The sequence below is a fragment of the Salvia miltiorrhiza genome, chromosome 4, assembly GCF_028751815.1.
Source record: "Salvia miltiorrhiza cultivar Shanhuang (shh) chromosome 4, IMPLAD_Smil_shh, whole genome shotgun sequence".
In the NCBI taxonomy this organism is placed as follows: domain Eukaryota; kingdom Viridiplantae; phylum Streptophyta; class Magnoliopsida; order Lamiales; family Lamiaceae; genus Salvia; species Salvia miltiorrhiza.
The window spans coordinates 41626911-41652917 of record NC_080390.1 but is presented as its reverse complement, the minus strand read 5'-3'; the positions used below and the strand labels follow the sequence as shown (position 1 = coordinate 41652917).

General features: G+C 37.2%; 4 protein-coding genes and 1 non-coding gene across 6 annotated transcripts; 3 read left to right on the top strand and 2 right to left on the bottom strand.

Moving 5' to 3' along the window:
* The first annotated feature begins 2563 nt into the window (after positions 1 to 2563).
* Positions 2564 to 6696, top strand: LOC131021740 (TGACG-sequence-specific DNA-binding protein TGA-1A-like). The gene is made up of 9 exons (XM_057951020.1): positions 2564 to 3038; positions 4097 to 4261; positions 4358 to 4432; positions 4834 to 4893; positions 5019 to 5096; positions 5175 to 5238; positions 5604 to 5878; positions 5958 to 6182; positions 6266 to 6696. The coding sequence occupies exons 2-9, from the start codon at positions 4103 to 4105 to the stop codon at positions 6416 to 6418; spliced, it is 1089 nt and encodes a 362-aa protein (XP_057807003.1). The 5' UTR covers positions 2564 to 3038; positions 4097 to 4102; the 3' UTR covers positions 6419 to 6696.
* Positions 6697 to 9968: 3272 nt separating this feature from the next.
* On the bottom strand, positions 9969 to 13076 carry LOC131021738 (alanine--glyoxylate aminotransferase 2 homolog 1, mitochondrial-like). Of its 2 annotated transcripts, XM_057951019.1 has the most exons (9): positions 12682 to 13076; positions 12070 to 12300; positions 11681 to 11851; positions 11173 to 11316; positions 10928 to 11107; positions 10607 to 10832; positions 10418 to 10531; positions 10246 to 10332; positions 9969 to 10166 (listed from the first exon to the last, which is right to left on the bottom strand). In XM_057951019.1, the coding sequence occupies exons 1-9, from the start codon at positions 12892 to 12894 to the stop codon at positions 10123 to 10125; spliced, it is 1410 nt and encodes a 469-aa protein (XP_057807002.1). In that variant the 5' UTR covers positions 12895 to 13076; the 3' UTR covers positions 9969 to 10122. The 2 variants fall into 2 exon arrangements, with proteins under 2 accessions (XP_057807002.1, XP_057807001.1); XM_057951018.1 differs by having other exon boundaries at positions 9969 to 10332; positions 12682 to 13058.
* An 888-nt stretch (positions 13077 to 13964) lies between these two features.
* On the top strand, positions 13965 to 14036 carry TRNAW-CCA (transfer RNA tryptophan (anticodon CCA)). The gene has a single exon. It is a non-coding gene; the product is annotated as a tRNA-Trp (tRNA).
* A 724-nt stretch (positions 14037 to 14760) lies between these two features.
* On the top strand, positions 14761 to 16773 carry LOC131021737 (cytochrome P450 71AU50-like). Its single transcript, XM_057951017.1, has 2 exons — positions 14761 to 15902; positions 15975 to 16773. Exons 1-2 carry the CDS (start codon positions 15027 to 15029, stop codon positions 16587 to 16589), a joined length of 1491 nt encoding a protein of 496 aa, XP_057807000.1. The 5' UTR covers positions 14761 to 15026; the 3' UTR covers positions 16590 to 16773.
* A 2341-nt stretch (positions 16774 to 19114) lies between these two features.
* Positions 19115 to 25449, bottom strand: LOC131021736 (protein ACTIVITY OF BC1 COMPLEX KINASE 8, chloroplastic-like). The gene is made up of 21 exons (XM_057951016.1): positions 24699 to 25449; positions 24331 to 24466; positions 23507 to 23673; positions 22910 to 23030; positions 22711 to 22811; positions 22509 to 22607; positions 22204 to 22314; positions 22043 to 22122; positions 21876 to 21945; positions 21725 to 21798; positions 21543 to 21612; positions 21344 to 21432; positions 21102 to 21226; positions 20746 to 20826; positions 20598 to 20658; positions 20444 to 20498; positions 20242 to 20340; positions 20077 to 20166; positions 19905 to 19964; positions 19540 to 19663; positions 19115 to 19414 (listed from the first exon to the last, which is right to left on the bottom strand). The coding sequence occupies exons 1-20, from the start codon at positions 25179 to 25181 to the stop codon at positions 19547 to 19549; spliced, it is 2289 nt and encodes a 762-aa protein (XP_057806999.1). The 5' UTR covers positions 25182 to 25449; the 3' UTR covers positions 19115 to 19414; positions 19540 to 19546.
* Between the last annotated feature and the right edge of the window lie 558 nt (positions 25450 to 26007).

The window sequence follows — 26007 nt, the reverse complement described above, 5'->3', positions numbered from 1 at the left end:
TGCAGTAGTAGACCGACACCTATACATATGAGGTTGACTTAAAATACCCAAATTCGCTTTTTGAGGTATATATATATAAATGACTTTTTTACCTAGAAAAAGCATTTGTTCCATCACATTGTTTGGCATGTGCGTATGTGCACAAAGTTTACCTTATCGCCCGCATTATTAATTAGTTAGTTAGCTACCAATTCTATCCTCATTTGTCTGAGGTTTATGTCACTCTAAGTTCTCTAACTAATCATACTCTAATCAAGATCATTCACAATATATCTTCAATTAAGATTCTATATATGTTTAGCATGTGGCTTGATCGATGTGATTCCTATTAAAATAGTAAAGAGAAACCAAGAAATTATATATTGTTTCCGACGTGAAGTTGGTTAGTATTTCTAAGAGGGTGTTTGGCTAAGCTCAATCTATTGGAGCTTATAAGATATTTCAATAACTTATAAGATGTACTTTCTTAAGACCTTATAAGTTGTCAAAGTGTTTGGATATCTTATAAGCTACAAAGAGAATTTTTGTTTGAGAGAGAAAATTGAAAATAAATGAAATTAGAATGATATATAATGAAAATAAAAAATCATTATTTTTGTAAAATAGTTGTTGCTTGTAAGAAAATGAGAAAATAAGTTGGAGTATAGGAACTTATTTTTTGGGGAGCTTATAAACTCTTAGATCTTAATTTTACAGCTTATAAGCTCTTTAGGAACTTATTTTATAAAACACTTTGAATGAGTTTATAAGCTCCTAAACAACTTATAAGTTGTTTTAAAGAGCTTATAAGCTCAGCCAAACACCGTCTAAATAAGCCGCACCCTTGTTCATACGGCCGCATGGTGTCACCACTCTAATTATTTGATAATTATGGATCACTAAAATCTAATTGTAATTTACTAATCCTAAATGTGAAGTACTAAATCCTATTTCGAACTCTATATATATAATTAAACCCAATTAACTAAGTATGAACTACGAGTGCACGAGATGTGTATTCAAGTCATAGTATGTATTATAAATGTATTACCAATTTACCAATAGCAAGGGTGCATGAATTGAAGAAATCGACATTTTTATTGTTCTATACATAAATTCTTTACACTTATAATTATGTAATTGGTTAGAATTTGAACGAAGAAAAGTTAGATGTATGGTAGATTAATTATGGCTTACATTAGGTAGTTGATTTTAGTTATCAAGATTGAGCGGAGAGATACATTTTCACCATTGATTGGAAAATGTTGAAATATAATTGTACGATAAATTAAATTAAACAATAACTTCAGAATGATTTGTGAAGTGAATAGGATAAGGAACCAATATTGCAGTATTATATGATAAAAAATAAAGCGAAGACGTGGTGGCAACAAGATAGACTTGAGTTTACTAATGTCTCTAAAGGATTTGAAGGGTCATTAGGTCAAAAGTTGAGGTTAGGCTGGGAATTAAAGATGTTGCCAAACTTCAAAGAAACCTCATTCATTATTGCCATACTAAATAATAAATTCGTTTCTCTGGAAAATAATTATAAAGGCTAATATATTGGATAGAATGTGCTTTTTAATGTAGATGAGCTTTTTCCGAGATCATTCTTCTACGGAACTTACATAAACTCTTTTATGAACATGTTATAAGTTAAACCAACTTAAAAAAAATTAAAATTATGCTCAATTTATTGCAAGTTGACTGAATTATTTATTAGTGGATATTTAATTATAAAAAATAGAGTTGTGAATAATGAATCAATTATTATTATTATTTTCTGAGAGAGTGAATCAATTAAATTTAGTATAAAGCGAAGAGCGAAATTAGGGTTTTCATGTATTTTTGATGTAAGAAGGAGCGTGACGACACGCCCCGGCAACAATTTGCTTCCGTCACTTCACTTCGCGCTAAAAGGACACCAATCATTTAAAAATCAAGAATTGGTACACGCTCTTCTGCGGGCGGTGCTATGCACTCTCCTTCACAACATATCCTTTTTCTTACTAAACCATTAGATTTTCAAGAAATGCCAAAATATCATTATTATTGTTTATTAATTTTCTGATGCTTATATTTGCTTCTATCTACTTGATCACTTTAGCTGACTTGCTTTTATTATTTAAAATTGAATTTCTTATTTTAGTATGAAAACATTAATTCTTATAAATTATGCTTCATTTCGATAAAACGTTGCATGAATATTTAATTACATATCTACTTAACAATATCATAGTTTCCATTATTTATTATTAACCGTCCAATGGCGAAAAAGAAAAATAAAATTGAACTATTCTCTTTATAATCGAATATTTCATCTTAACTAGTAAATAAATTCAATACCTTGAAAACTTTTCTTTTATGATAGAAAAAGACAAGATAGGCCTTAGCTTGAAATAACTCCAAAACTCAACAAAAATCCCGGGAGTATTCAGTTATTTTAAATAAAATTAATTAATAATTTGTTGTAGGTGGTGGGGTAGGGATGAGGTCAAGGGGCGAGTAAGCATAGGCTAGTGAGGGTGACCTGGTGCGCATATTCAAAGTGTAAGCATAACACTACAAATACACACACTGTTGCTTGCTTGCTTGCTTGTTTCATTCTTAGTGGAAATCACACCAATTAAATTTTCATTCTCCAACTCTCCTTTCATTCATCTCACTGTAGCTCACGATAAACACACATACACACAACACACACTAACTACAAATTAGTATAATATCCTTTCACATTGTCTCCCCCACACTCACACTTGGACATATAATAATATACTCTATATGCCAGTATTGTCATAAGTCTTTTTCTTCTAATAGAATAGTTTATTTCCCATTTAAATATAAATATAATTTGAAAAAAAAAAAGAGAAGGTATTGCGTTCACAATCATATTCATATTCGCTTCTTTCTTTCTTTTTCTGCTCCTCCTTCAGCATGGAAAAAAATGGAGTCTTGATTTAGTTTTACTTGCTTTAGTTCTTGAAGAGAGCTCAACTGCTGCTTGTTGAGCAGAAGCTTATTCTAATAGTGGGGCTCTTTCTCCTCTCCAATAAAAGGTCAGTCTTTTTTTATTTATTAATTTCTTGCATTTTCAAGAATATAAAATTTGATAAATGGGCTGGGAGGAATATAGTCTGGAACCTGTTATTAGTTTATCGTATTGCTTGCAGCTTTCAATACCAGATTCTTGATATTTGTTCTCCTTTTTCAAGTTTACATTCTCTGATAAGATCCTTTCTATTCTTGATTTATTTGATTCTTTTTTTCTCACGATAGAGAGGATTTTAAGCTATGGTTTTAATCAAGATCGAGAATTTCTCCTATCGTTGACGAAATTTGATGTTGAATAGCTCGTTTTGACCTGCACACAGACTCTAATACAAGTATGAGCTTCTGTGTGTGTTTTGCTTGTTTGGTTTATGCATGTTTTGTGTTTGTTATCTGGTTTTTATATATTGAGCTTTGTAGTTATAGAAAATTCTACTGCTCTTCTTGCCTTGATGTTTGATTTAATTTGGACATGGATTCTTAGCCATCAATTTTGAGGGTATCTTTAGCATTGGCTGGAAATTTAGATGCTGAATTTAACCAGCAGAAGTTGAATTTAAATTATCGAGTTCTATAAAAAGTCTGGATCAGATGCTGTTTGTGATTTTGTGAATGAGATTGTTGAGATCATTTGACTTGGAATAGATTAGATATTTGATATCTGAGTTTAATTTCTACCTTGTACATTTTGATGATTACATGTGCTATTCCACTGTAGATTAACCTCTTTACTTGAACTTAGGGTATGATTTTACCACCCTGACTATGTAAATTTATTCTAACACTCAATTATGGAGTAATCTTCATCGGTGTTCTTGTGAAGCCAAGGATTTCTGCCCTCATAATGTACTGAATGTGAATGCTTGACTACATGTTTTGTGCTGATGAGAAAGTTCCATTCTTTTGTGCTGTTCAATTCATTATTTAATCTCTCAATTCTGTTTGAGAAGTCTTTGATAGCTTCCTGCATGAATCATAATAGTTCATGGACTAATCAAACGAAACAGACATCTAATATTCGACTTGAGTGGTTGATTCTGTTCTGTTTCTTGGTTCCATTAAACAGCCAACAATGATGAATTCCACATCCACACAATTTGTTCCCTCAAGACGGATGGGCATATATGAGCCGATCCATCAGATGGGCATGTGGGGAGATTTCAAAGGTAACAATTGTCTGGATGCATCTCCACCGATGATTCTGGAGGTTGACCCTAAACTAGATAATCAGGTAAAATTATCAGATATTGTAAATCGTGTCTATAAACTCGTTTTCTGGAGTTATTTCCGTCCATCTTATTGTTGACTTGTTTTTGTATGCCTCTAGTCAGAGGATACTTCACATGGAACTGTTGGACCTTCAAATAAATACGACCAAGAAGCAAGTAAACCACCTGATAAGGTAAATTTCTGTTGGCCTCGTTCGTTTGGTTAACAATGTCTTCAACTCTACACAAATGTATTGATCAACAAAAGAACTTAGATGTGTTGCTGGCATTGATTGTCGTATATGATATCTTATGTTGCTCCGTTAGTGTGTATCACATTGATGTACTGTACAGTCGTGCAAGAAGATTTTTATGATGGTCTGTAGTAGCTCATGGCTATAGTGGATTGCAAATGAACGAAATTGTCGATGTTAATTTGTCAATGTGGATATTATACATGTCTTTGATAAATGACAGTTTTCTTGTGCATCTCCCGTTCCAGAATCTCGATATCTCTATTCCTCATTTCTTTCAGCTAATATTGGAACCGTTAAATGTTCTATATGGTGATGACAAACTGGAGCGTACATTGTAGGTTTTAAGGCGTCTAGCACAGAACCGTGAGGCTGCTCGTAAAAGTCGTCTAAGGAAAAAGGTATGATGAGTCTATGGAACATATTACTCTTATATCACATCTAGAAAAACTGTTAATATATCTAAAAGTCGTGTCTGTGCATTGTTATATCTTGATTTTGGAGCTAACCTAAACTTTTGTTGCAGGCCTATGTTCAGCAATTAGAAAGCAGTAAACTAAGGCTTATTCAGTTAGAGCAAGAGCTCGGCCGTGCTCGGCAACAGGTAAACAGAAAATCAGTACCATTATTTACTTCATAATTTTCCAAACAAACTCATAATAGAAGGTACTTACTGCTGCAGGGTTTGTACTCTGGAAGCGCTTTAGATGCTAGTCCACTAGGTTATGCTGGGAGTATGAACCCAGGTTCGTATAGTCATATGCGATTGATCGATCTTTCAAACATCTACTCATTATAGAAAACTTATTAAGATTGTGCAGTTCTTATTTTCCGAATTATCTTCAATATAAGACCGAGGTGCAAAGTTAGATAACAAACTTGCACCACTTATAGTGCAGTTACTGTGATGTAAATTACCAGTTTGCTTAAACAATTTGCTTGTTTCAATCTTACTATAGAGATCATAATCAATTTATGCTTGATCAATCCATTACACTAAATGAACAAAAAGACACGATTTGAAGACTGATTGCCACAAATATTTGCCTGTTATAAGTTCTTTGCTTTTATTTTGTTTTGATTTTTGTGTTAATAATAAGCTTCATCACAGGTATTGCTACATTTGAACTGGAGTACGGACACTGGGTGGAAGAACAAGATAGACAATTATCTGATCTGAGGAATGCTTTGCATTCATCAGAAACGGGAGATGTGGAACTGCGAATATTCGTTGATGGTGGACTTGCACATTATTTTGATCTTTTCACAATGAAAGCTATAGCTGCAAAGACAGATGTATTCTTTCTGATGTCTGGCATGTGGAAAACTTCGGCTGAGCGTTTTTTCTTCTGGATTGGCGGTTTTCGGCCTTCAGAACTTCTAAAGGTAATCCAAATTCGAGAGATTTCATTTGTATGATATTCCGTTTTTGAGGTACAATACGTTTAGCATGCAACTGCAACAGGTTCTCTTACCACATCTGGAGCCATTGTCAGAACAACAACGTTTGGATCTTGGCAATCTCACGCAATCGTGTCAGCAAGCAGAAGACGCGTTATCACAGGGGATGGAGAGACTCCACCAAATTCTCGGGGAAGCCATAGCCAAACAACTCGGTGAAGGGAACTATCTCCCACAGGTTGGTGCTGCCATTGAGAAGTTGGATGATCTGGTGAGGTTCGTCGGTCAGGTAATGTGTAGGACTGACTCCTTGTCGATTTCAAACCTAGCTTGATGAAAGATTCATATTTGAGTTGTTGATGATGGAAACAGGCAGACCATCTGAGGCAAGAAACTCTGCAGCAGATTTCGCGGATCCTCACCACCCGGCAGGCAGCTCGAGGGCTTCTTGCTTTGGGTGAGTACTTTCAACGTCTCCGAGCATTGAGTTCCCTTTGGTCGTCACGGCCTCGTCAATCCTCCTAGCTCTCCTCTCTCGTCTTTCTTCATCGCCTTAGTTAGCTACCATAATGTCTGTTTGCACATTTTTGATCTGCTTCCTGTGATTGAAGATTTGTAAATATAATTAGCTGATTTATCAGGAGGAAGTGCATGTGTGGATACATTTTCTTTTCTTTTCTTTTCTTATCATTATAAGCTATATTTATGTCTAGATTCAGTAATGTAAATTTTCAGGCATGTATGGCTGTCTCCTTATATTTTCAACGTCTTTAGTGTGTAAAATAAAACAGCTTCATTTTGCATTTTCTTTTTCTTTCCATTTTCGTTGCTGTTTGTAAATTCTTACTTTTTGATGCTCAACAGAATGTGACTACACTATTTCTCCTGCTGAAAATACATTAGAGACCACAGTTTCGATTAAGTGGCCATTTGTCATACAAAAAAACCGATTAGTAGGTTAAATTAACCGCTAAAAATTAAGTACAATTAAAAGTTAGTTATCAACCTAAAATTCGAATGGCCAAATTAGAAAAAGTTACCAATTTTTTTGTAAGTTTAAGCACGAAAAATTTCATATCTTAAGATATAAATACAAAGCATACAATTTAGAGAAGCATGGGGGAAGCGGAGCCGCGCTGATGCGGCACGCTGGCGCACCCCGTGGCTCGACGCGGGACGATGGGGTGTGCCGGTGCTTTGGGGAGGGTGTGGTGCTTGTTTTACACATGTCCACTTAAAAGAAAGAAAATTGAAAATTCGAAATCTTGACTGTTTGATGCATCTTTCTTATTTTTTTTAAATTTCGACCGTTTGAGCAAACAGTTCTTTTATTTAAATTATTTTTATTCCTTTCATCCTCTATAAATATCATTTCTCTAATTCATTTTTTACATTCAACACAACAATTCTCTCTTGTTCTCTCAAATTTACTACAAAAAATAGAAGGCCAATTCAACGACTAAATGAAAAATATAGCTCAAGGCTCGGGTGTTCCTCCTTCCACGGGGTTTCCTAGTTCTACCCCCGATGATGAAGTTCGCGTCTTTCACGCAAGCCTCGAATATCTTCTCCCCGGGCTCTCTTCCAACCACGACGATCCCAACTCGTGCCGTTGAAGACGACATCGTCAAAGTGCTGAAGCTAAAGACGTCGAAACCTTGCAACGGGTACACCTCGGCGAAGAAGGAGCTCATTTTTATGTTGTGGGCGGAGGCTATCCACAACCCAATTACGAGAACGGACCAAAATGCAACCCAATATTGGGGATATAACACCCGGAGATACAACGATGATCAGAGGGGGACTCCTGCTCGTGACAACAAGCAGATCAAATTTCACTTTCAACACGTTCAAAAGGACGTCTAGGTGTGGGAGGCAATCTACGAGAAATGTAAAGCCAATTGGGCTAGTGGAATGAGTGATGAGCAAATCACTGAACATGTGCAGGAGATCTACGAGGCCAACAATTCAATGAGATTTAAGCATTTCAAAACTTCGATGATTTTGCGCGAATATCAGCGATTCGCATCCCAAGGGAAGATGTGCACTCGTCAAAGAAGTAGAAGGGCTCGGAAGGGCGGGCCACGACAACATCTTCTGAGCCAAGTATCACAACGAGACCCCAAGGCCAGAAAGTGGCAAAACGCGACAAGGGCAAGGGGAAGAAAGTTGAGTCGTCAACAGATAATGTTCAATACTACAAAGCAATAGAACGCGTCGCCAAAAAAATCGAGGTATTTAGCACTTAAACCAATTCTCTCGTCGAAGCAAAAATTTAATCTGCCGATGTGAAAAGGGAAGCACTTGGTTACAAAATCCTCCATACGGACACTTCGAATATGTCAGCAACACATTTGACATTGCAAAAGAGCATGTAGTCTAAATTTAAATTATTGTATTTTTTTATTAATGTAACCTCGAATTTTAATTATGGTTAAGGTGCAGATAGGCCCCTCAAGTGGAGGCCCTTAGAGCGTTTCAGTCCCCTTACTAACTGTGTGTGCAAATTGGCCCCCGAACTCAAAAAAACGGTGCAGATCGGCCCCTCTGACTTAACACCGTTATGGGCCGTTAGTCAAGGGGGCGATCTGCACCATCTTTTCGGAGTTCAGGGGCTAATTTGCACCTTTTAACTTTTTAATTAATTCATCTCTCTTGCTCAAAATTTGATCGTCGTTGTCGCTGATTCAAGCTCCGGCGAGGCCGGCGGAGGGCGCCGCCTCTTTCTTTCTCTCTTGGGCCCTAAACCTCGGAGCTCGCTCGACTGCACACGCTTAGCGTCAAGGACGAGCCCTAATTCTCCCATTCCGTCGGAAATCACCGCCGCAATATCCGGTGAACCCGCCGCCTGGCTTTTCTCGATGAGGAGTCGCCTAGCTTTTCTCGATAAGGAGTCGCCTCTTTCTCTCAAATCTGGCGAAATCCGGTGATAAAGGCCGACGATGCCCGTCGCCATCTACACTATCGGCGTGCTGTTGAAGAAGGACACCTTCAAATCAGAGACCATGGCCAACATGATCTCGATCTCGATTGGGGTCACGATCACCGCCTACGGCGAGGCGAAGTTCGATTCGTTGGGGGTGATTCTGCAATTGGGGGCGGTGACGTTCGAGGGAGAATTCGAGTTTCCATTTCGATTATGTGATTTTCGAGAGCAATGACGCCGATTTGGAATTCCCGATTTGGGGCTTGGGAACTTGATTTCGTGATTTTCCTCATCTGATGGCGATTGACGCCGGAAAAGTTGGTCGGAGAAGATGAGATGTGATTTTTTTTTAATGAACGGTGTGCAGATTAGCCCCCGAACTCCAAAAAGGGAAAAGGTGCAGATTAGCCCCTGAACTCCAAAAAAACGGTGCAGATCGCCCCCTCTGACTAACGGCCCATAGCGGTGTTAAGTCAGAGGGGGCGATCTGCACCATTTTTTTGAGTTCGAGGGCCAATCTGCACACACAGTTAGTAAGAGGACTAAAACGCTCTAAGGGCCTCCACTTGAGGGGCCTATCTGCACCTTAACCCTTTAATTATTTAAATTATTGTAATTTTTATTTTAATCAATGTAATGTTTAAATTTTATTTTAATGAAATATTGAATTTTAAAATTAAAAAATATATATGAGATAAAATAGAAATAAGGATTATAGAGCTCCTTATAGAGCTAATGCACTAAAAAGGAGGACTCTAAGATGCAGATCACCTTATAGAGCCCCATTGGAGATACTCTTAAGTGAAAAGGATAATACTTTGATGCATAACACCAGTGAAATGAACCTAGTAAATACAGTAGTATATAATTTTTTATAAGCATTGGTAACATCAATTAACCGCCAATTTTTATTCATAACAAAAAACTTAACCAAAACCTTGAGTTTTTTAGTATTAGAAAATTAAACCAATCATTTTGGTTAACTAGATGATTTTAAATTTTTGATACTATTTGTTGGTGTTCGGTCTTATCTTATTTGCTGAACCTTAGTTTAAATGATATAGACTCTACAAAATAAAGTTAAGATGAAGTTGAATCAAAAGATTCAAAACTGTATCTGTTTGTTTTTGTTTTTGTGATTATAGAAAGTTGAGCATAAGTTGAATGAATTACTAAAAGACAACATTCGTACATATCTTATCTGATAAAAAATTCAAACAGCTTCAACCAATCACAAACAACTAATATCTATATGCACTTGATGCCCAAGAAGCATATTTTTCAGAAAAGTGAGATGGTAGTTTCAGAGCTTGGACATGGCATAGTCCAGTGCATCAACCAGAAAATCTGCATCAAGTAGTCGAGCAACTCAAATAGAGAGAGAGAGAGAGAGAGAGGATAAATAAAGAGAGGAAGTGTAGCCAACCTGCATCATCTTTGCCAAAACACATTGGTGGTTTTATTCTGAAAACATTCCCATGAAGCCCGCCTTTCCCGACCAACACGCCGAGTTCTACAACCACCAAAAAAACTCGTTTCATTTCCACGAATAACCTATAACTCATGGCTTCATATCTATCAACTTTAGTGTTACCAACCTCTGAGGCTTTCAAATAGAACTGCAGTCTCTGCCTTGGCGGGTGTCTTCTGTTTCCGGTCAGTCACGAGTTCTATCCCTACCATTAAGCCGCTCCCTCTCACGTCCCCAATTACTACAAAAACAGCATCACTGATATGGCATGCTAGCACATGGGAAATCTTACCAAAGAGTGCTCAAGGAAACTTACTGTCATGCTTTTTTTGAAGATCTCTAAGGCGCCCAATCATGTGAGACCCAACCTCCGCGCAATGCTGCTGCCGTTTCTCCTTTTCAAGAACTCGAAGCACTGCAAGTCCACCAGCCGAGCAGACCGGGTTGCCCCCAAATGTATTAAACTGTATTTTCTGAGACAATACACTGGCTATTTCGGGTGTTGTTACCACTGCTCCAAGTGGCAAACCATTGCCTATACCCTGCATTTTTTATTTTTTTTCAAATTGCAATAGTCAGTCGAATAAAAAGGAGCTACAATGAAACTAGAGATGAGGTTGTTTCGAGTTACAGAGACCTTAGCCATTGTAACTATATCAGGAACGACTCCCTGCGTCTCAAAACCCCAATAATGGCTTCCTGTCCGACCAAAGCCAGTTTGCACCTCATCCGCAATGCATACGCCACCAGCTTTACGAACAATGTCATAAACCAATTTCAAGTATCCAGGGGCTAACTCGACTGCTCCACCAACTCCCTGTTATCAGCAACTAACTAGTTAGAATCGAGGCTCTAAAGCAGGGTTGATGCTAAGTAACAAACCTGAATTGTCTCTGCAATGAACCCAGCGACTTTTCCTGATGTTCCGTGATCAATGTGGTCCTGTACATCTTCAGCATAGCGCTTGGCATCAGGGCCAAAAATTCCGCGATATGGATTTGGGTTCAGAACATGATGAATCTCACCCTATCAAGTTTGTCAAAACAATGAATTTCATTAATCCAGACAACTAATGTAATGTACTATAATGTATTATGATAGAGAGGCAAAGAAGGATGCATATATGAGCACTTTTCCAGCACTGGCTTTTGAACAGCCAAAAAGTCCTCAAGGTGCATAACTGCTTAAGTTATGAAATACAGATTGGATTTTACAAGCATAGCATATTTAATAGAATTCGATTACACAACTAGACATCAGTTAACTGCATTGATGGATAGATAGCCTATTAGCCAATAAAGGGCCTAATTTGTAATGAAACATAGGAAAAGTATTAAGATGTATAACGGGCGCAGTGACAATAGAGAGTTAGCTGGAATGGAGGACAAACCTGAGGAATGGGGTACTTCCATGTGTTGAGAGCTGTCAATCCTATTGTATTAGAACTTCCACCATGATATGCATTCCTCAAAGCAATCATGCCAAGGTTTCTGCTGTACAGTCGAGCCATCAACATAGCAAGCTCGTTGGCTTCAGTCCCTGAATTTACAAAATACACAACCTGCAATACGAAGAAGAATTCAACTAATAAACATGTTCATGGCACAAGTGAGCATGGCAAGGATAACACAGATAACTGATACATATCACACAAGAGTGGTAGAATTGAGGGAGAAAGCTATTCCCTCTCCTATAGTGATTTAGACACCTTTGTACCACGACAAGTATAAAGTGAGTGTGGTTCTGCAGTGCAACGCAAAACCTAGATGATGGGATTACCTTCAGATTTCCGGGCATTTTGGATGCTAGAGCCTCCGCGAAATCAGCTATGGCATGGTGTAGGTATATAGTGGTGGTGTGTTGAAGAAGTTTGCTCTGTTCCACGATTGCATTGAGGATGTCGGGATGGCAATGGCCACAAGAGACGGTCACGATTCCTGCAAATGCATCAAGATAGCGCCTTCCATTTTCATCGTACAAGTACTGCATTTTCCCTTCAACTATATTCAGCTGAAGATACAACACCACCCATCACTACAACAAATCTTGCACTTACACAAACAATCTTACAAAGGATATCATTTCAGAGAACACAAAAAGAACTAGATGATGCTTAAAATCTTTAGGCCAAACTAGAGAAAGGGAAATGAAGTCAAAATTCATAATCCAGCACAAAAATAACATCCACTTCTAAACCGCAACCTATCCATATCGATATTGGTACAATCAAGAAATCTCAATTTCGCTGCCACAAACAAAAAGAGAGAAAGGAAACAGATAGCAATTTCAATGCTCAAAATCCTTATTCCAATCCTAGCTAAAAAAATCGAATATTCGACAGCTTCATGTCATCTGCAGCTAAATAAACATGAGAGTGAATAATGGGCTTACGGGGTTGTGATAGTAGTGAAAAAGTGAGGGGCCCAAATATCTCTTGCGCTTCTCCATAACCTCATCAGCCCGAGGGCCGTCATACGGCTTCGGATCGTAGTCGAAAGGCGGCAGAAGCGGCGGAGAGGCGGCGGAGGAGCTGCGCTGCAGTCCCACATTAGAGGTGCAAAGCCACCGCCGTGCCCCACTAAAAAGCTTCCTTTCCATCCCCATCAAAGATGATATTCACACACAGTGGTAAGAATTTTTTTGTTCTTTTGAGAATGACAGAGTTTAAGAATTAATTATAGGGATTGGGGAAATGATGAGGGAGGCTGAGGTGGAGATTAGGGAGGTGGATTACAGTCAGCTCAACCAATAAAGATTCCTTCCACACTCCCAACTGGGGTTTGCCCATAGATTTAATCGGCTTGAAATTTTATTTAAAAATAAATAAATTTTTTTTGATAATATTATACTCTCTTCATCTATAAAAAAATAAAGTAGAGTATTTTTTTTGTTATTTTAAAATATTTACAAAAATTAGTCTTTTTTATTTTTAGAAACTACTATCAATCACATGATTGATATTTATTCTCCACTAACAATACAATTAATTATCATTATATATATATTACTTTTAAAATAAGACCGTTTCTCTATTTACAATACAATAACTATTTTTATTAAAACTTGTGTCGTCCCTTATTAGGACTATTTTTTATGGACTGAAAAAATATTTATAATAAATGAATACATGCATGAATAAGTGACATTTCAACATCGACTTACATGATAATCAATATGCAACTCGTAGAGATATAAAGATGCAGCATTTTTGTTAAATAATTATCAATTCTTAATTGTTACATCTAGATAGTATTATGTTAAGTATTGAATTAAAATACAAATAAGTGAGAATTAAAATATATTTCATAAATTTTTGAAGAAATATCATATCATATTAATTTTTAGAAGCAAAGTAATGAATTTGGAAATCAAATAATGTGAAAATTTTCATATAATCAGGTGAACACATTATTTTCAGATCAATCTTATAGGGTTTCGAGCTATTTTCGAGTCAATCCTATCAGGTTCAGATCAACACTAACTTATTATTTAAACCCCAACTATAATTATAATTATAATTATAATTATAATTACTTACTTCCGTAACGTAACTGCAACCAATCAACAATCACTACATAATTTTGACAGGACAAGAAAAGCAACGAAGCATATCGTCTAATGATTCATATTACATATAATATAAATATTACTTTACAGAACATATATTAATATATGGATTCGTGGCGCAATGGTAGCGCGTCTGACTCCAGATCAGAAGGTTGCGTGTTCGATTCACGTCGAGTTCAATTTTTTTTTGTTTTTGTTTTCTTTGTTTTATCTATTTTTACATTTATCATTTTTGGTTTTTGTTTTCTTTGTTTTTATCTATTTTCACATTTCCCCCTTTCTAATTACGTCTATTTATTTACCCTTTCCAAATATCTCAATCTTTTGCCCACAATTTTTGGTTTTTATTTTTTTTGTTTTATTTATTTTCACATTTCCCCCTTTTTAATTACGTCTATTTCCTAATATCTCAATCTTTTGCCCACAATTTTTGGTTTATGTCCATTTCCTAAAATTGAGGAAATGGGTATATGGCAGAAAAGTAGGAAATAGAGTAACCGCTAATTTTGTCGGAAAAAGAAATCCTAGAAAACTGTGTTTTCATATATTAATAGATAATTTCTAACTCAATTTTGTTAAAGATATTAAATTCAATAGTGTCGTCAGCACAGAATAAATCTATGTAATCGTTTGTTCCCTTTTTTGAGAGATTACTAGGAAAAAGAATAAACTAGCCACGTATATAAGCTAACAAGCAAACAAATTCATAAAATCAAATTATAAGTTGAACAACAATAAACAGAAGTACAGAACCAATGTTTCCAATAAATAATTAGTCGAGGACTTCCAAAAAAAAAAAGTCAAAGAAAAAAATACTAAATCGTATACTGTATATTCCACTTGTAATGAGTTGTTTGTGTTAAACATCAAAATGCTGGTTGGCATAATGGTAGGTAACAATGCGTAGAAGTTGATGGATTAGTACACATTAAATGCAGACAAAAGCTGCATACACAAGGAGAGTTGAGCTGTGGAAGATTCACATCCAAACAAACAAGCTGATTGTAAGCACCACTAAGAATCCTCGAGCTCTCCACCACTTCACATTTGTCCGTTTCATCCTTTGAAATTTACACAAATATTATCTTTTCACAAACTAAAGTAGACATCAGGTGTTGCTATGCAATATAAATAACACAGATATCTATAAGAGAAATTAAGCAAGAGAAATGGAACTCGGTTGGTTTTGGCTTACAGTAATGGTGGTAGTAGCTGGCTCATTGGTTTCTTTGGCAAGGAGGAAGAAGATGAAGAGACTGCCTCCAGGTCCAAAAGGGGTCCCTATTCTGGGTCATCTGCACATGCTGGGGAAGAATCCTCACCAAGATCTGCACAGGATCGCCAAAGATCACGGCCCGATTATGTACATGCAATTCGGGTTCGTTCCAAACATCGTCGTTTCATCTCCTGAGGCAGCTGAGCTATTCCTGAAGACGCATGACCTTGTATTTGCCAGCAGACCACCTCATCAGGCTGCCAAGTACATCTCATGGGACCAGAGGAACCTCTCCTTTGGGGCGTACGGTCCATACTGGCGGAACATGCGCAAGTTATGCACCTTGGAGCTGCTCAGCACCCTCAAGATCAATTCTTTCCAGCCTATGAGAAGGGAAGAGCTTGGCCTTTTTGTTGAATCCCTCAAGGGAGCAGCTAGGGAACGTGTTGCTGTCGATCTTAGTGACAAGGTCGCATCCCTCACCGCAGAGATGAGCTGCAGAATGGTGTTTGGTAAGAAATATGATGACCAAGACATAGATGAGAGAGGCTTCAAGAAAGTGATCCAGGAAGGGATGAAACTAGCAGCAGTTCCTAATTTGGGTGATTACTTTCCTTTCCTTGGAGTCTTGGATCTCCAAGGGCTCACAAGGAAGATGAAGGCACTCGCAAAAGTTTTTGATGATTTTTTTGAGAAAGTTATAGAAGACCATGTTGGAGCAGGGGATCATGGGGAGACAAAAGACATTGTTGATACCATGATGTCCATAATGCAAAGTGGAGAGTGTGAATTTCAGTTCGATCGCCGTCACGTCAAGGCCATTATGCTGGTAGGCTGAATAACTCAAATTTCTTGTTTGATAGGCATTTAATAGTGAGTTAAAGAAGAATTACATGCGCAGGATATGCTCGCAGCTTCAATGGACACAGCAGCAGCATCAGTTGATTGGATACTCTCAGAACTGTTGAGAAATCCAGCAGTTATGGAGAAAGTAAAGAAAGAGTTGGAACAAGTAGTGGGACTGAAGAGGATGGTTGAGGAGTCTGACCTGGACCGACTCGAATATCTCAACATGGTTGTGAAGGAAACCTACAGGCTGCATCCAGTGGCTCCATTGTTGATTCCTCACTATGCTAGGGAAGAAAGCACCGTTGATGGCTACAACATACCAAAAGAATCAAGAATAATCGTCAACACATATGCAATTGGGCGCGATCCAAATGCATGGACTGATCCGGAGAAGTTCCTTCCGGAGAGGTTCGTTGGCAGTGACATTGATGTTAGGGGACAACATTTCCAGCTCCTCCCTTTTGGCTCCGGGAGGAGAGGTTGCCCCGGAATCCAACTGGGGCTCATCCAAGTTCGACTCATCGTATCACAATTAGTTCACTGCTTCGATTGGCAGCTGCCAAATGATATGCCGCCAAAGGAGCTGAACATGGATGAGGACTTTAGCCTTGTTGTTACAAGGGCCAATCCTCTCATGGCAATCCCTTCCTTTCGGTTGCAGAACTAGCTTAGTAAGAATTTGCTTCCTCAAAATAATCTATGCAAAAGAAAAATAAGACGGTCTAAATATGTACTCATAGCCAGGTGCATGTATCACAAGGCCATGAGCTATCAAAATTATTTTAAGGTCAAGTTTAATAAGTGCAGTATATCCTATTGTTGAGCTTAAATGTGAAATCATGCATTTCAACCATATATGCATTCTTCTCCAACTATGTTCAGCACAAGCAGTTTATCCCAATAATGTGCAAAACCAATTTAGAGTAAGTTTGATTATGGCAAAACTACAAAGTACACAAAGTAGCCAGAGCCAATTTCAAACCCCTCCACTTCTTTAAGGGCAAAAGGAGAATCGTTTTCATATACATTCTTACAACTTGAACAAGTAAAGTTAAGGATTGGCTAGCTGAACAAAAATCAATCCTCCGCCCAAACTAGGCAGATTTCCACTTTGACCTACTAAATATACATTCGCAAATTTAAGATTCTTACTTTCTTGGAACCAAGTCTCCGCGCCTACGATTTATCATGGCTGCCAAGAAATTTTAAGGGCATTACAGAATGCACGAGTCTTGCAGTAACTCCATAAGAGTTGGACTGGCAATAATGAATCACTTTACCAGTCGTGTTCTCAATTCCGCTGAACCTGCAAAACCACAGTGTATAATAATTAAGCACGTGAAACTGAATCATTCTAAATAAATCAAGAACGGAGAATTCTTGGACTGAAGCAATGTGAGAAGCTTGCCTAATTCACAGCAGTAGAATCGAGAACAAACTCTTTGTGCAGAAGCAACAATCTTTCTTGGCAAGTAACATTTTCTTGAGTATCGTAACATGTTCTGGAGATTTCTTGAATATTTTCGTATCAACAAAGTTCTATTTCTTGGTACGGCCATATAACGTGCCATTCAGATATTGTGAAGGAAAAACTTCCAGAATAAGACAAGGCAAAAATCACTTGCCATTTAGTTAAGCAGTACAGTGATTAGTCTCTCACTATTTGGTCAAATTTCTTAACCTTCACAGTGCCAATCAAGACCTTCAAGCTGAAAATGCACAGATGTCTGAGGACGTATGCAATCGTAGCAGGCTTCTGTAGACGGAAATGTAAAAATTGTAGCCAATTTGATCAAACTTCCAGCAGCAACAACCTGTCAGTTCACTCATAAAATAAGGAATATGACATTAAAAAATATATATATATTCACATTTTTGTATTTGATACAGATGTTGTCATATTCAACTATCAGTTTTTCATATTTATGCTTGATATGCTATGTCATTTCAAAGATCGGGTTGGTTGTATTGGAAAACCACTTCTTATTGCCTAAAAAAATCAGTTGAACTGAAATATATTATACAAATGTAATTCTACTATATTAATGAGTCGGGTAAACTATTCTATGCCAACTTAGATACTTGCTGATTAGGAAATTGAAATCTGATGGCTTGTGCTTTTAACAGGTGAAGATTTGTTAATTGTTGGCCATTGCAGCAGATCAACCACTCCGCTTTCCGGCCACTTTTACTTCTGTTGTTAGATCCTTTTCGGGTAATAGTTCTTAGTACATTACTGAAATATTTTAGTGCTGGTAGATACTAAAGTTCATTTATCTGCTTAGTGTTGGATGGTATGGGGAAGGGAATGTATACTCGATTTGACATCACTGAGATTGATAAACTGTAAGCATTTTGAGATTTCTGAAGTTGAAACAATAGTTTTAAATATCATACGCCATTAGGCCTATATTATCTTTGTTTTGACTAACGTATATCTCATGATCAACAACAGCTATGCTCTGGAATTGATAAGGTTCCGTGAAGCTGGCATTCAAATTATTATAAAGGCAAGTTTTTTCAGGCTCTTTTCGCGTTATATAAATCTCAAACGAAATCTAAAACAAAAAAGTTGCTAAAATTAGATCTTTCTTGTTTCCAGGACTTGAGGAAAAATGGGATAGGCAAGCATGTGCATTATACAATCTATTTAGGCAGGCTGATAGAGTTATACAACGATTTGTAGGCATCGATGATCTGTAGGTTAACAAAGCATAAATTATTTTCTTGATCATTTTTTTATCTCTTTTTTATTAAGAGCAACGCGTTTTAAAGCTTTGCGTACGAGCTTTGGAATTTAATGTCCCGAGGTAACTTGCACTCGCCATGGCGTTGATCTCCGCAGCTTCCTTGTTCTTGTTGTGGGATTTTGGTTTCTTTTAGGAGGCATTTTGATATTGAGAAGGCAACTGGAGAAGGGTTTTGGGTGGGTTTTAGGAGAGAGACTTTGGAATGATAAAAAATTAAAAACAAGTTGCCAAAAATTAATAACTGGATCTTTAAGTGGAAGTCACAGATTTGCAGCAGAAAAAAATAGGAGAGAGGAAAGCAGATTTGCAGGAAATGAAGGGAAAGGCACCGAGAGACGACAATGGAATTTTGCAGGGCGCTATTGGAAAAACTATTGTGGAAAAACTAATAGCCTAAAAAATTGATTTATTCATTCATTCATTTGTTGAAAATATAACAGAATACTACACAATTCAATGCTAGTGTTATATATATTTATATAAGTCCAAATAATAACAACAAAGTCGAATAAGCTCCAATTGAATGAGCATATACAATAAATTTATTGGACTATTCACTTTGATTTCATTTCCTTGCTTTGCTTCTCCCCATAATGATAATACAACATTTCATCAAACTAAACCATTTTCATATACATTGAGCAGGGAAATTAAGGATTAGGTAGCTGCACAAAAAATCTGAGGGCTCCATAAGCAATAATGAATCACTTTACAAATATTCGTAATCTTCATTCTGCTGAACCTGCAAACCAATAAGCATTTAATAATTAAGCAACTCTTTGACTGATGCAATGCATAGGCTGTGCAATTCAAATAAACGATTTCTTCATTATTCCTTCAATATTTGACAAGGCAAAAATCACTTACCATTTACTTAAGCAGTACCAGTGATTAGCCTCTCTCTTTGGTCAAATTTCTTAACCTTCACAATGCCGATTAAAACCTTCAACCCGAAGAATGCACAAAGGACATATGCAATTGTAGCAGGCATCTGGACGCCAAAATTTTGTGTTATTAACAGATGTGCTTGAATGTACAACTTAAAACTCGAAGATCTGTTGCAGGTGTTGAACAATATCGACTGCGTTACTTTTATTTGATTTGAATGATATCGCCATATTTTAAATCATAAAAGAACATGTATGGCGATGTTATTCAATTCAAATAACAGTAACAGATATTGCCCCACGCTGTGTCAAATCTTCCCTTAATACGTAAATTTGAAGACTCACATGGATGGAGTTCACATATAAAATTGTAGCCAAATTGATCAGACTTCCAGCAGCAACAACCTGTCGGTCCACTCATAATATTTAGAGAAAATAAGGAATATGAGGTAAAAAAAATGTTTCATATTTTTGTAATTTATCAGTCATCCACGTTTCAATTAAATTAAGGACTTACACTCCCAATTGTGTCTTGAACAGTTGCAACACGTTGGAAGGCTCTCTCAGATTCCAAAGCTCGTACGCGTAGCTTTAAATCGCCTTGCTCCTAATAAACAAGAGATAGAAAATGATCAGGAAAATAATTTATGCTTTGTTAAACCTACAGATCAAGGATGCCTACCAATCGTTGTATAACTTCGGCCAGCTTTTCAACTCTATCAGCCTGCCTAAATAGATTGTAAAATGCACGAGCTTGTCTATCCCATCTTTTCCTCAAGTCCTGGAAACAGGAAAGATCCAATTTCAGCAAATTTTTCGTTTTTCAGTCCTTTTAACCCTTCTTTGAGATTTATATAACACCAAAAGAGACTGTAAAAACTTGCCTTTATAATAACTTCAATGCCAGCTTCACGGAACCTTAACAATTCCAGAGCATAGCTGTGGTTGTACATGAAATATAAGTTAGCTTAAACAAAGATAATCTAGGCCTATGATATTTAATACTATTGTTAACTTCAGAAATCTCAAAATGCTTACGGTTTAGCAATCTCAGTGATGTCAAATCGAGGATCGAGTCCCTTCCCAATACCATCCAACACTATGAAGATAAATGAACTTTAGTATCTACTAGCACTAGAATATGTCAGTAATGTGCTAAGAAGTACTTAGAACTATCGTAAATTACCCGAAAAGGATCTAACAACAAAAGTAAAAGTGGCCGGAAAGCGGAAGGGTTGATCTGCTGCAATGGCCAACAAATCTTCACCTGTTAAGAGCACAAACCATCAGATTTCAATTTCCTAATCAGCAAAAGTAGCTAAGTTGGCATAGAATAATTAACCTAACTCATTAATATAGTAGAATTATATTTGTATAATACATTTCAGTTCAACTGATTTCTCTAGGCAATTAGAAGTGGCTTTCTAATACAACCAACCCGATCTTTGACATGACATAACATACCAAACATTAAGAGATTAGTTTAGCTATGACAACAAGCACACTAGTTGTTTAAAAAATTAATCCGCAATAGCAATTTACCAATTGCAGCAAGACGTTGTTTCTTTTTCTCGATCTTTTCCTCCTTAGTCAATGGCTTCTTGAATCCAAGCTCCACTGTTGTCGCTTCTCTCTCTCTTCTTTGTGCTGCGAGGCGCTCTTCAAAGCTACAGTGTTTCAATTTTACCTTAGTGCTTAAGTTGGGAGGCACAAGCAAATTGAAGCCTATATCTTATTTATGATAGTCTGGCCAAAGAAAGCATTAACTAGTGAGAAACGAAAACCTGTTAAGGAAGAACTTTGCAGTTCGTCTGACAGCAGTCAAATCTCCAGTTGGTACCAGAACACCCATTTGAAACATTGCTTGAAGAACCTGCATTGAAATTAAGTGTTTTCTTCAGTGAAACATAACATATTGAATTGAAAATCAAACGTATAAGGCCTGCTCATAAGCATAAGATAACCAAATTTATAGAAAATGACCTTATCAGCATCTTTCTCGTAAACTCCATAAAATACTTCTAGCAACCCTTCTCTGATGTTAGGACTTATACTGCAAAATTTTACAGCCGAATGTTATGTTGTAATAAAGATAATCAAGACTTAAAATAAACCATAAGCAAGAACACAGGTATTTTCTACAGGACTGCAGATAGAAAATACACCTTCCCATCATCCCAAAGTCATAGAAGATCAATCTTCCACCATTAACATCATCCACAGCAATATTTCCGGGATGCTGTACAAGAAATTAAAGTATGCATGTAAGTCAATGAGCAAATAGTTCCAGAACAACAAGCACTGAGGATTACTCACTGGGTCAGCATGGAAGAAGCCATGAGATAATATCTGCTCCAGGTAAGACTCGACAGTATATCGACTTAATCTAATGTGAATTAACAAGACCAATAACTATAAGTGTTCCAGATACGTGCAAGTTGAAAAGACAATTTGAAATAAAGTTGGTAAACTTAGACTGATACCTCTTGCGGTCAACACCCAACTGATCGAGAGCTTGTATCCGGTTTATTTTGATCCCCGGAACATACTCCATAACTAGAACCTATCAGACATGGAACTAGTCAAATTAACATAAGATAGACTTAAAAAAATTTCAACTTTGACAGTTTCTAGAAGTTCAAACCTGTGGGGTTGTGTACTCCCAATATATAGATGGAACTTTCACATAATCCATGTTTTTAAAATTATCTGCAAACTTCTCTGCATTAGCAGCTTCTTTAGTGTAGTCAATCTCCTGAACATTGTTGCATCATAACTATTTTAGATACAAATTCTATTAATAGATCGAGAAAATCACTACAGAATGTTGGATTCAAAAAATATTTTGTGCATGCATAAGTAGATGTGATGCCAGTGCCACATAAAGTACATGCTTAAACATTCTAATGCATGAACATCATAACTCTAGCATCGTTGGAAACTTCTTACCTGGTATAAGACACTTGCGCATTCATCATAAATGGCGACCCAGTCCCTTTTTGCACCATCTGATTTTGGATCTATCTTCTGGAGATATTCGGCTATCACCTGAGGAGGTAAGAAAATCAGAGTAGTTCCAACTTCTTTGTTCTTGTTTCAGAAGAATGAGCATAAGGAACTGAGCGCAAGGAACAATCAAAATCAAACTAACCCTCAAATTCTTAAGGTCTATGTCAAAAAGATCCTTCAACCCAGGTCTTTGTACTTTAATAACAACTTCCTGTCCCTTCAATTTTGCTCGGTGGACCTGACCTACAAATTGGAATTATTAGTCTGATAAATAAAACCTTCTTTAAGTAATAGAATATGTATTCGCCTATCACATTGTGTCAAGGGTGAATAAGAAATACCAAGACTTGCTGCAGCAATTGGCTCTCGGTCAAATCTGTCAAATATATTATCCACTGGAGATCCAAGCTCTTCCTCCACTATGGATACAGCAGTTTTTGATGGAAAAGGAGGAACTTGATCCTGCATGAAGTGGCTAAGTAGATTACTTTCATCATCGGCCTCATTTTATAATAGGTAAACTACTTCTCAAAAAATATTTTCTTGAAACATTAATGCAGGTAGTTGTGAAGGAAGAAGTCGGATAGAGCCAAAAAGAGTATGCAAACATGGCCGATGCAACTAAAAGGAATGATGCTATTTGCCTTGACTATCTTTGCAGTGAAAATAGTATTTTAACTAAAAAGAATATGAGAAATTTCTTTGGCAAGCATGAAGTTACACAAAAGTTATCTCTTATCGTATTACTATAGCAAATCTGTTTGAAATATGTTTAAATAGTAGCTCCAACCAACAGACTTCAATCGGGTAGATGATCATGACAAGCAGGATAGGAATGTACAAGTTCTCAGTTTAATTTCTGTAATAAGAAAGCACTAATTATTCAAGGGGTAGAAAACCAAGAAGTTGGACTTAATTTTCAGATATATGAGTTTTACCTGGAGCTCTGACAATTGATCAACATATTCTTGAGGAAGTATGTCTACTCTTGTAGAGAACTGCTGACCAATTTTGATGAAAGTAGGACCCAGTCTCAAAATATTTTCCTTTAACCACTTGGCCAGTACCTTCCGCCTCTGAGATTTCTTTTCCTCCGTCATTCCTCCTGCACATGGATGGGGCATCCCTTATGTAACATATAAGACGAGTTGGGGTGGGGGGGTGTTATCGCGACCAAATTGTAGGTGAATTAATTATCAGAGAATCACATAAAAAGACAAAAGACGTTCATCCCGCAAATCAAAAGGAAGAAGCATCCTAATTTGAGACAGTGGTGCTTAAGGAATAGAAAATAGTAGTAAAAGCATGTAAGTCCGTGAAATGTTGCTTATAGCGGCATATTGAGAAAGCTTGTCAAAAAAGTCTATTTTCGAATTATTTACATAAAGTAAAACAAACATGCGTTATGTTGGTGAAACAGTAAGTTGGTAAAGAATAGAAACAAGACTCCTCATACTGAGAAATGTCTCGAGATGACAGGGTTTACTAGAAGAATTATGATTAGACAAAAGAGGGAGAAAAAAGCATAAGCACAGTTGACACATTGCAATAATGTGACAATTTTGCTAAAGAGATGTATTTCTCTAAGAAAATGGGTACTGCTCAATAGAGCTGGCACCAGATATAATGATCAGGAAACTACATTTTCCGCGATCAAGTCTCTTCAGCTTCCAAGTAAGCCTAATACTCTCATACAACACAAGTATATATTATTACTCTATTAAAATTTGTGATCAAAATGACATTAGCTGAAGAAGCTAACCTCTGTATGAGAACTTTTGATTGCTTAACCAAGCCTTGAATATAAAACTAACAACAAATCCCCATATTTCCAAAGTCCTTTGAATTGTCGAGTAAGTTTTAAATCTGTTCCATCGGCCACCAGGGGCAACAGAGACCTGTAAAAAAATCATGTACAAATAAAATTGGCACATACAGCCAGATTTTCGCATTCCTACTACATATGCATCCAACTTCATAGGAGAAGAACATAAAACTCAAATCACTTAAATAACAAACTCCCACATACAGTTTTATTAGTTTTATGCCACCAAGTTTCAGCATCACATCACATTTGAGCATATGAACAAAAGCATTTCAAGGTGGAATATCACAACATTAACGATATACCTCAACTCGGTCTTGTCCTTTTTGCTTAAACCAAGCATCCTCTTGCCCAATCTGTTCAACAGTCTTCTTCTTCTTTTCACTAATCACCTCATCCGCTTTCACTGCTTCCACACCTCTTTTAGTAGCCGCATTCCCATTTGAATTTCCATTTACATACTTCACCAAATTCCCATTTTCTTGCTGAATTTTCGCACTTCCATTAGCATAACTCCCAACTGAACCATTACTGTAGGCATAGTTCCCACTACCATTCCCATTCACATTACCATTTAGCCTACTCTTCAATTCTCTGTCTCTCTCATCAAGGACAGTACTTTCCTCTCTCCTAACAGCCCTAATTCTAGTTCCTGAAATTTTGATACTGCATCGAGGTTCAAAGCTATGGATTCTAGAAGGAGAAACCTTGAGAATTTTAGAGGGGTTTTGAGGAGAAAGAAAGACGGGCTCGCGCAAAACTGTGACACTTGTTGATAAAGAAGCCATATTTTGAATTCTTGAACCTCAATAAAACTCAAAAAGGTCCATTCTTTATTAGATTGCAGAATCTGCAAAATAGAGAGGGAGAATGGTGGTGGAGAATTGAAGTTGGTATTTTCTTATTTTCATTTTTTGTTTATTTTTTTAGGGAAACAGACATTTTACAGAACGTGAGGCTGAGGATGAACAAGTGCCACGACGCGGGAGCAGAGGTTGTGGAAAATGGAGGGCTGTTATTGGCTGAGAATAGTGGGGCTGTATTTGGCTGTTTGTTCTACTACTCCATGTTTCTACTGTTTCGTTAGAATCTATGTAAGAATCTACACTCGCGGTCGCGGTAGGACTAGGCGCTAAAATCCTTTGGTGTGTCCAAATATTGTATTTAGTGGCATGGATTTGTAATAGTAATAAAATACATCCGTCCTATATATAAGAGCATCCGCAATGACCCCCTGTGAAGTTTCTTAGGAAGCGTGGGAGTGAGGACAAAACACATTATAAAAGACTCGTATTGGTCTGTGAGGACAGCCGTCAAGTCTGAAGCCGGGTTGTTACAAGTGGTATCAGAGCCGAACCTCTCCTAGTACGGTGTGGTTCGGGGACGAACCAAGCGGAAGCTGGTGGGCCTGTGACGCCCGGGTACAAAGTACGGAGTGATCGCCGGTGCAAAGAGGCACGGACAAGGAGCGGCTCCAGTTAAAACTTCCAAGCGGAGGGGCGTAGGGATGAACCGGAACACACCCGAACGAGAGGGATTCCGAAAATATGCAGGTATGAGACTGCATATTCGAGGAGAGCTTAAAGAATTTGATTGGGCTACTCATATCAATAA

What these genes read in the sequence shown, in the direction of transcription:
- LOC131021740 (XM_057951020.1), top strand. Translation starts at nt 4,103, where the DNA reads ATGATGAATTCCACATCCACACAATTTGTTCCCTCAAGACGGATGGGC. An exon ending in AAAGTCGTCTAAGGAAAAAG is followed by an intron (nt 4,894 to 5,018) that starts GTATGATGAGTC and finishes CTTTTGTTGCAG; the next exon opens with GCCTATGTTCAGCAATTAGA. An exon ending in GGCCTTCAGAACTTCTAAAG is followed by an intron (nt 5,879 to 5,957) that starts GTAATCCAAATT and finishes CAACTGCAACAG; the next exon opens with GTTCTCTTACCACATCTGGA.
- LOC131021738 (XM_057951018.1), bottom strand. Translation starts at nt 12,894, where the DNA reads ATGGGGATGGAAAGGAAGCTTTTTAGTGGGGCACGGCGGTGGCTTTGC. An exon ending in GGAAGTACCCCATTCCTCAG is followed by an intron (nt 11,317 to 11,680) that starts GTTTGTCCTCCA and finishes CAAACTTGATAG; the next exon opens with GGTGAGATTCATCATGTTCT. An exon ending in TCTTCAAAAAAAGCATGACA is followed by an intron (nt 10,532 to 10,606) that starts GTAAGTTTCCTT and finishes CTGTTTTTGTAG; the next exon opens with TAATTGGGGACGTGAGAGGG.
- LOC131021737 (XM_057951017.1), top strand. Translation starts at nt 15,027, where the DNA reads ATGGAACTCGGTTGGTTTTGGCTTACAGTAATGGTGGTAGTAGCTGGC. An exon ending in ACGTCAAGGCCATTATGCTG is followed by an intron (nt 15,903 to 15,974) that starts GTAGGCTGAATA and finishes TTACATGCGCAG; the next exon opens with GATATGCTCGCAGCTTCAAT.
- LOC131021736 (XM_057951016.1), bottom strand. Translation starts at nt 25,181, where the DNA reads ATGGCTTCTTTATCAACAAGTGTCACAGTTTTGCGCGAGCCCGTCTTT. An exon ending in GCAAAGTTCTTCCTTAACAG is followed by an intron (nt 21,227 to 21,343) that starts GTTTTCGTTTCT and finishes GAAACACTGTAG; the next exon opens with CTTTGAAGAGCGCCTCGCAG. An exon ending in TGTTGTTAGATCCTTTTCGG is followed by an intron (nt 20,659 to 20,745) that starts GTAATTTACGAT and finishes TTATCTTCATAG; the next exon opens with TGTTGGATGGTATTGGGAAG.